Source organism: Apteryx rowi, unplaced genomic scaffold (genome assembly GCF_003343035.1).
Source record: "Apteryx rowi isolate R43461 unplaced genomic scaffold, aptRow1 scaffold_745, whole genome shotgun sequence".
In the NCBI taxonomy this organism is placed as follows: domain Eukaryota; kingdom Metazoa; phylum Chordata; class Aves; order Apterygiformes; family Apterygidae; genus Apteryx; species Apteryx rowi.
Genome location: NW_020451033.1, coordinates 249,735 through 259,325, shown reverse-complemented (window position 1 = coordinate 259,325; position 9,591 = coordinate 249,735). Strand labels below are relative to the sequence as shown.

General features: G+C 40.9%; 1 protein-coding gene across 1 annotated transcript in view; it reads left to right on the top strand.

The window, feature by feature from the left end:
- The first annotated feature begins 282 nt into the window (after nucleotides 1-282).
- Nucleotides 283-9,591, top strand: part of PDGFD (platelet derived growth factor D) — a 62,988-nt gene continuing 53,679 nt past the window's right edge. The window contains exons 1-4 of the mRNA XM_026087945.1: nucleotides 283-325; nucleotides 915-1,119; nucleotides 5,602-5,782; nucleotides 6,444-6,485. Coding sequence (XP_025943730.1) covers nucleotides 283-325; nucleotides 915-1,119; nucleotides 5,602-5,782; nucleotides 6,444-6,485 — 471 coding nt within the window. The remainder of the gene's footprint in view (nucleotides 326-914; nucleotides 1,120-5,601; nucleotides 5,783-6,443; nucleotides 6,486-9,591) is intronic.

Here is a 9,591-nt window from a genome sequence, read left to right as displayed (position 1 = left end):
AGTTATTTGGTGCTGGGTGCCAAATTCCACTTTCAGTAACAGCTGAAAAATCCAAGTGCGTGGTGCAACTGAGAAAACATTTTGACTTTCAGAGAGCTAGGTCTTCACTAGGAGAATTGCCACAGTTGCTGTTATCCTTGGAGCTCGGGATTTACAGCAGCTGAGGCTTTACCTCCGTACAAGTAAACTTTGGGAACAATTGAGTATTTGCTCAGGCAGAAGTTGTGGAATTCTAATTAAGGACGGACTTTGGTATTTCTCTTGGAGTTATTACTCAATAAAATGGTTGGTGGGCCAGATTCTGATTTCAGTTACATTGGTGCAAGTACAGATTAACTATTTGTATTGATCTGTTGACAGTAAAAGATTCATATTGTATAAATGAAATTGAAGTGTGGACTAACACCATGCTTGTGGGAGGAAATACTTAAGCACAGTAAACACACTTAGATCTGCACATACACTCCTGTAGCCTTGTTATTGTTGCTTTCTTTCAGAGGGTATCTCTCCCCAGAGCACCAAATTTGGGAAGCAGGGTCGTTTACCTTTTTACTTTACTCTGTCTCACATCATTGTTTTCATGTTTTCAGCTTCCATTACGGTTTAAATTCTGTCTTAAAACTAAAATGATGAGGGGGAAATTATATAATTAAGAGAAATGTAAAAGTAATGATATATTTATCATAAAATAAAGAATATATACAAAGCGTACTGTTGTTCTTATTGTTTAAAAGGGGGTTGAATTAATGGGAAAAAAAACACTGTACTTCCTATTTAACAATAACTGCTCCTAGACCCTACTTTTTATAGACTTTAAATGCAAATAATTCATGCTATGTTATAAACTGTTGTGTTTTTTGCCTTCCTGTAACTGGAACAACATACTAATTTTTACAAGTTGTGACTACTAACAGAGAGCAATCACCTCACAGACTTGTACCGGAAAGAAGAGACCATCGGCGTGGCAGGAAACGGCTGCCTCCACAGTCCGCGCTTCCCGAGCAGCTACCCCCGGAACCTGCTGCTGACCTGGCGGCTGCAGTCCCCCGAGAGCACAAGGATCCAGCTGGCTTTCGATAACCAGTTCGGACTGGAGGAGCCCGAAAACGATATCTGCCGGTGAGTGGACCTCCATCTTGTGCGGCAACTCGCAAAGGGCTCCCCTCAGGGGCCCATTTTCATTTAACAAAATGGCCACCCGCCTGCGACTGCAAACGGCCCGTAACTGTGGCCGGGTCTAGGAGGGCCCTGCTTTGCATGGCGGGCTGGGCTGGATGTGCAGCCTGAATTTGCCTATGAGTCTTTAAATAAACCTAGCTGTGCTAGACTTGAAGCAGTTTTGGTGGGTTTCAGTCCTTCTGTACTATTTTAAGTACAAAGCACTTGTACACTTCTTCCCTCAAAACCAGCTGCCTAACAACTCAGGTATTACTTAAATAAGGTTTTGTCCTTTGTCACCTCTGTCAGGTTTCAGCCAGGCAGAAAAACATCTTTTTCAGTAGGTGTAAGGATCTGGGAGATAGGCGTGTGTGAATATGTATGTATTCAGCTCTTCAAATTAGTTGTTTGTCTTTAATGTTATTCTTCACTGGCACAGTTTCCTTTAAAACCTTTAAATATAGGTCCACAAACACTGGTATACTCTGCGTACTAATAGACGCTAGTATCATCTGGCTGTTTTGGCTTCCCCTTTTAAGCAAAAGCAGCCATAAGCTCAGTCAAGCTGGCTGATGAACCCAAGTGGATAGCTGCTTTGCATTAGCAGCCCGGAGCTGAACCTTGCCAGCATTCACTAAGAGTATAAATCCACGTTTTTTTGTTTACATTTCTCTTACTCAATTATCTGGTCTGTGGGGGAGAGCAGGCTCACAATTCACGTGTGCTCCGAGAGCCAGATTGCTGCAATGCTGCTTACGTGAACAGCTCAGGTCTCAGCTTCCAGCACTCTGCCTGATCATGTTATTACTTACTGCCTTATCTATGCAGAGAACTAGGTCATTAGGATTTCTGCACACCCAGCCTCAGCTTATCTTATCGTCTTTGTTGATTAATTTGCATTTATAGGGTCTGGCAACTCTGCAGGGCTTTATAGGGAAGTTTTTGGAGTTTTTTTTTTTTAATTTTCTGCATTACCAATAAAGAGAGACAACCATTTCTTCAGGTTTCTTTTCCATTTAATAATAAAAGACTGCAGACTGAAACTGGCTCTCCTTCCCTGCATGTTTATTGTCTTGGCAGCTTCTGCTCTGCTCTGGTGCTGCTGGTCTGAGATCAACAGCAGTGTAAGTAATGACAGTTACCTTCTAGCACCACAAACACTTTCCCAGATTGAGAATCTAATGCATACAGAAGCAGCCTGTTCATATTTACATAGAGAATAAACTGTGGCTGACCTTAAACCATTTCAACCTTGAAACATAGGGCTAATTTACTGTGGAAAAAAGATGAAGTATGCTCTTTTAAAAGCCATTAAAGGTGGTGACATGGCAAGGGGAAGTCAAGTCATTATCGACATTCTGGATTTTGACTATCTTGGAAAACAGTCTGCCTGCTTTTTCCAGCACAACTAATTTATGATGCAGAGAGAAGCAAAGACCTTCCATAATCTATAGTGTCTATAAAAGCTGGAAAAATATCACATTCTTTTCTGAAATAGAACTTTCCCTGGAGTTACTGGAAGACTTTTATTTACATAGTATTATTTCCAGAGTGAGGAATTTCTCATGGACACAGCTTGTAATGTTTTTAAGCTTGTTAAGTACTGTATACATAGTTAGATTTTTTTTTTTAAGTATGATATGTTGATATGTTTTTCAAAAGTAGGTCCCTTCTTTAACTTTATACCCTGATGATCTTTCTGGTGCTGCTTTAGAGAGACAGGGTCTCTGCACCTTTGCTTCTTTTCGTACTTGCTTTTGACCTTATATTTTCTTCCAGAAACGTCCTAGTGTTTTCTTTCAATTTTTCATTAATGCTAATTATTGCAATTTGCATACTCTTAGGACTGAACTGATTGAAATTCAGTCAGGCTGAGGAATGAAAAAGTAAATTTTACCAGGGCTGTTTCAGAAGGATGGGAAATATTCAAGGTTTTACAAAATTTTCTAGATGTGCTATTAGCACTTCCAAAGGCACTTGATAAGAGATGATTCTGAAAAGCAATTAAATTACCCAGCTTCTGAGGCTCTTTGGATACACGGAAACAACTGAGATTGCACGTACTTTCATGATCCTTGCAGCAAAGCCACTGCTGTTGAAAACAGAAGTGCTTCCTCTAAAGTCAGTGGATTTGCACCAGTTTTTGCTGGCAGGTAGTCTGTCTCCTGACCTCAGGAAGTGTGGGCCAGACAGGTAATTTTCACTAAAGCATACAAGGTCATATTTAATCTTCCGCTGAAATTTTTGCAAGTTCTTGTCTTATGGTAAGTGTTAACTGGACAGCCAAAAGACCGGGCCTGTTCAGCATCTGCGTTGCAGAGCGAGAAGCTGGACATACACAGCCGTAGGGCAGGAGTTATGAACACTGGCTTTAGACAGCCTAAGTGTCTCTGAGCAAAGATCACCTTCGAGCACAGCCTAAAAGCTGTGCACACTTGAACTTGTCCCCACCAGACCAAGGGGAGGGCTGTCGCGCTGCCATGGGGGTAGCCCAAGAGGGGACAGCGCAGGCAGCTGGGGAGCCCTGTCCGGGCACAGGAGCCTTGGGGCCTGGCTGGAAAACGGCAGAGCAAGCCCGAGGCAAGTTTACCTTTGTGTGGAACGAAACATTCTCATGGCATGAAAAATGTTTGTTTCAGCAGAGTTTAGACAGATTCAGTGATTTGGTTATGGTAAATCTGTTATTTTCTGTTCTGTGTAATTTGGGGTTTGTGAACATAAAAGCAGTAATGCTGATATTTTCAAGCTGTAAGGTACTTTACATTTTTTTCACATGGCCTCTCAGCAGAAAAAGAAAACCAGGTCTATTATTTATAGAGTTCTTCAGCTCCCACAAGCTGGGTAGAGAGGCATGCATTTGATCCGCACACCCAAGGGGATAGGGGAACTCTTTGATAATGCATTTCTAGTAAGAATCAGTTAACAATATTAAACGCCCTTTTTGGAGGGAGCACATGCTTTGATAATAACAACCTTTCCTGAGTAAAGACCTCCAAAGTTTTAAGGCTTAACTGTACTGTGGAGATAGTAACTCTTTCCGTTTCTTATTCTCCTATCTCTGCACTCCACCTGCCCGTCTTGTCATCAGCTCTCCCTCGCCAGCTGCAATATGTGGGGCCTAATTCTCACTCCACTGACACTGAGGGACTATTTCCCATAGACTTAGTAACATCAGGACTTTATTTTCCGGCTTCCTTGTTATTCACCAGCAACACCAAGGAAAATTCAATAAATGACACAAACCAGTGAATATATAGTGGTAATGAACACCGTCATTGTGTGGCCCTTCAGGTCCTCTCGTATCTGGTGACTAAAGTCAACTACTCCTAACAGAGCTGGTGTTTAGGCTCAGGGACTCCAGTGCTGTGATATATATACCTGACAGCAAGCAAAGGTGTGACCTTGCACAGGGAAGGAAATGCTGCTGCCTCTGCCACCACGGTGTGCCAGACCTGTTGTCTTTCCTTTGGTGCTAGCACCCAAGCAAACAGAGTGCAGGCATCCCTGCTTCAGCTTACAGAGCACAGGCCAGTGATTTTCTATTTGAAAGCCTGAAACAAGTCTTTCCAAATGATCGAACTGGAGCATCATGCCACCTACAAAATATATTCTGGTTACTAGCTTCTTAAAATGTCTTGTCACAGGAAGCCCTTTCTCAATAAAGTTCTGAGTAGGCAGACCATAAGCCTCTTCTTTCTCTAAGTCAGCATGGTCCAAAGGGCAGCATATGGGCTGGCCCCAGGACACATGACATTTCCCTCCAGCCCACTGGTGCGCCTGTGGGGGGACAGTGAGGAGCACATGGAGCCTCAGCAACCCAGCACCTCCTCTGGCAGGTGCTCAGCTCCTGGCCATCATGGCAGGGCTTTTTGTCAGCAAGGGATGTGAGAGGCAGAGGGCAGTGACTGCTTCTGGGGGTCCTAAAAACCACCTTTCAGGAGCATCTACTGTCCCTTGTCCCCCATCCCCCTCCCTTTGCAGCAGCAGCAGCAGCAGCCCGGCTTCAGCTCCATGTGGCAGGCACGAGAGGAGAAAGCCAATGGCGGCTGCTACAGGGGAATTGAGGACCACCAGAAAGTCCACAAATGCTTGTGGCTGCTGAGTTTGGGCAACATGCCTTAAATAATATTTTGTCAAATCTCTAAATTATTTATTCGCCATGTGAAACACAATGAGTATATTTACTACATTTAAGTGCCTCACATCACTATTTCAACATGGCAGAAAATATTCTGTCATGTTCCAAGAGTAAAAAAGGAGCCATTTGAGTACTCAGACAGTAACTTGCAGTTTATCGTATTTTGTGCTAAGGAAGCACGTCCACCATTTGTAGTGGAGAACAGTGGACAGTCGTCTTTATATCTCAAACTGTGTTCCTGTCTATTTGCAACAACTGTATGTAACCAGAGTTAGCAAAAATTAATCCATCAAACTGCTTCACAGGTATGACTTTGTGGAAGTGGAAGATATATCGGAGACCAGCACAGTTATACGAGGACGATGGTGTGGACACAAGGAAGTACCTCCAAGAATAACATCGAAAACAAATCAGATAAAGATTACCTTCAAATCTGATGACTATTTTGTGGCTAAACCCGGATTCAAGATTTGTTATTCCCTTGTGGTAAGTCACCTAGCTATGTAATGGATGAAGGACAGATTGTAGTGTAAAAGAACATCAGTACTTGAAGACTGGATGGTGTAGCTAACTGCATTAGAGCAAAATACTAATTGACTGAAAGTATTTTCATTCCAGCAACTACATTAATAGAGATCAAAGTAGTTCTGACATCCTGTCATTAAATATAAAATAAAGTCAAGTCCAGGCCAAGATTTACACTAATAACATGTTTCAGAAGCACTAACACTTTCTGCACTGAGGCTGCACTTCCAGTGCTTTGACAGATGCTGCAGAAATAGCAAAGAAATGGCTGCGTTATAAACTTTTTTATTTTAATTTGAGGTCAAATAAAAATACCTTCAGGGGTTATGGCTGTGATTCTAAGTTAGATACAGAGTAGTTTATTCTACATGCAATAAAATTCTACATGCAAGACACTGTGCTAAGACTAAGACTGTATTTTTAACCTTGTATAAATATGTCTCTGTATATGCAGTTGCATTACCGGTGCATCGTGTACAGTTTCAATGAGATGAAAAACCTCCTGGGTTTTTATTTTGATTTTGTCTTTAGGAAGCAGGAATACTCATTACTCTAAGTAGATTTTGATACAATATGTATTCCTTGTATTGTCCTGAATAATATTATAATGCTTTTGGTGCAGTGTAGCTCAAAAGAGGCAGATTTTGCAAACACTCAGGAAATGGTAAGCAGTAATTTATTATACTGTCATCATTATGTTTTCATATCCATCACAATTCTTGTTCCATTTTTATTTAGTCCACTGTTATTTAACATGAATAAGAAAGCCTGGAATAGCAATAATGTTAATGTTGTAACAGGAGAAGTCTGCTGTTTGAGTCATTTCACTTCAGCCTCTTGACTTTGTGTGCATGTATGCCTATGTATGCTAAACAGAGTCCATAAAAAGCACATTGTCAAGACAAGTCTAAAGCTGTAAAGATTGTGCTCCATCGCATTTGTTAGGCTTCTAGTGAAGTAAGGCATTGCACTGTGAGTAAATCCCAAATTCTATTTACTCTAATTTGAAGGTAATCTACTAAGACTAAAATTAGGCGGAACAGTCTACAAAAGACCACTGGGCATAAAAATGAAACAGTGAAAAAGCCTCTCTTTACATTGCTTATATTTCAGTGCTGCCACAAAACCTCTGCTGCATTTAGCAAGCTTTATTCAAGACAACATACAGCTAGTCTGATAGTATTAGGCTTTCCAAAAATGAACGTTGTCATTCAAAACAGAGCGTTCTCTGCACTAGAAAGCTCAAAAAAAGCTACTGTATCTATCTGATTTCAAAACTATGAGCAAACAGAGAATTTTACAGTCTAGCAAATGTATTCACAAGAATATTCTCCAAGTGCAGCTTCTAAATGAAATATCCTTTTTTTTTTCTCTCTCTCTCTCAGAAGAGAACCGTACAGGTGATTAGTGGCATTTGTATGTCACAGTGAAGGTGCGGAATGTACTTAGCTGGTTTTCAGGTTCCAAATGGTCCAACCTAAAATCTGCAGGACTAATATTCAAGACAGTCAGCCCTTATTTGATAGTCCCCTCAGTCTCTTAGAACTCAGTTCACATAGGAGATATGCTGAGCACTGCTGACCCCTGAAGGTTGAACTCATTGTGCATTTGTAGGCGGCAAACCAGGGAACATTAATGAAGCAAGCAAAAACATATGGTATTTTGTATCAGATGAAATGAAAGACCTTTAAATTGTTTTTTTTCTTTCCTTTGTAACCTTCTCCATGACAAGGTTACTTTGGGGGCTTGCTTGGAAAATTTTGTACAACATGTATGCAAATCTTTATTTAACTCCCTGTTTTTTTTTCTTATATTTGAAGTTTGGCTCTGCATGGCTGTGGTTTGTTTGTATACCAGGCTCTGACTGATAATTTTCCAAAGAAAACTGAAGCAAGCAGTTCACTTGGATTTATTGATCAACTGCATTTTTTGAGCTTGGTGCCAGAATGACTGGGTGAATTTTTCTACATTATGCATGCAGCCAAATAGCATCACAATGTTGGTTGTCAGCCCTCCCATTTATGAATCTTCACTGAAGTTAGTTAAGTTCACTTACTTTGATGCAGATAAGGTTTTTACTTATTTCAGCACTCTGCATGAGGCACAAGTGAGGTACCACAGAGCTTAGCAGAAACATACTTCATTATCTTCAGGTACTTATGTGTTTGCATTAACTTCACATTGCAATATCACTTAAACAAAAAGAGACTCATTTTTTTAAAGAGAACATAAATTACATCTGTGTCCATGAAACTCACATTTGCCCCTGTAAAAGAAGGCATGTAAAGTGCCAATGTAAGACAAAGATGTTCAGTCACTCACGAAGGGGGAATTAGAATTCAGAATGACCCTGGAAAATTGACTGCAAAAACATGTTGATGTTTTTGTTGATGTTTTTTAACTGTACAGAGCTCAAAGTTGTACAGATGCGTGGAAATAATTAACTGCCCAAATACAAGATAAGGGACGACAGGCAAGGGAGCAGATCTGTGGTGAAAAATCTGAGCATCTAAATGCAGTATTTAGCATCTTTTGCTTGCCAAGCCTGGTTCCGTCTGCCCTTTTCCTTACTCCTCCTCTCCCCACCTCTTGGCACCTCTGGCCTCTGACCCTCCCCTCTGTGGATCAAGGGACAAGGAAGGCTGAAGGGGAGCAGTGGGGAGTTTATGGGGAAAGAGAGCCAACATACCTCATTGCCTGTTTCTGATACCCTCTTTCTCCATGAAGCAGAATGACTTCCTGGGGCTGGAAGCTCCAAGGTGGAGCTGGCACTTACTAGTGCTGCTTCTTATTACTGCTTATTACTGAGTGTGCCTCACAAAGCTGAATAGGAGTCAGTAGTGTCCTAACCTCACTGAAAAAAGACAGTCATACTCTGTCACTCTCCGTCACGGTGCACAAATAGGTAAGTATGCACAGCTAGAAGCTTGCATCTAGTCTATGGACATTTCACATTCAAAACCCAGAGTTCACATTCAAAACCCAGAGCTGTAGCTGTGTGGTTTGTCAGCTTTCCCCAAATATCCATACAGAGAAATGTCTCCCTCGAACATCTTTTAAAATTGTCTTTTCCTTCAAGCTTCACAGACCTAGAGCAAAACTGGTCTGTAGGAAGCCCAGGACAGCTATTATGCATGAGCCTCACTTAGCTGCAAATTTGTTTGAAATGCCTCCCTGCCATTATCACTTAAAGTGCTTATTTCTCAAACAAATATTTTTTACCTTTCTTCATTGAGTTACCTTAGAAACATTAGTTTCAAGTATAAAAGGAACTGAGGTATCCCAGTCTTTTTTTCCCCTCACATTTTATACAATTTATACATAGTGTTTCACAATGAACATTTCAGAAATATTTGATGCAGGAGAAAATAAGTTATCTTAAGTTTCTTACACAGTTGTGAGAGGGAAGGCAGGCACTGTCAGGAGGGAGGCCCCTGAGTTGCAGACCTTGAAGTAGATAATGTGAATACTCCAAACGGGCCAAATCTCCACTAATATATAATTTCATTCCACTACTGCTTTCAATGCAGTTACTTCAACTGAGAGATCTTGTTTGTAGTAGATACTATACTAAGGCTTGTAGCAAGTAAGTATTCAGTACGTATTGGGAATACAGCATCAATTACTTTGAGGTTTAGTGAGGTAAATTAAGCTACACTGTTACACATGGAAATAATCTTCTCTTGCCTGAAGTCATTTTGTACAATCCCTTTTTTTTCTGACATGAAATTCTTTAGGATTCTTTCTAGAATTGAGTGTTAACAAGATTG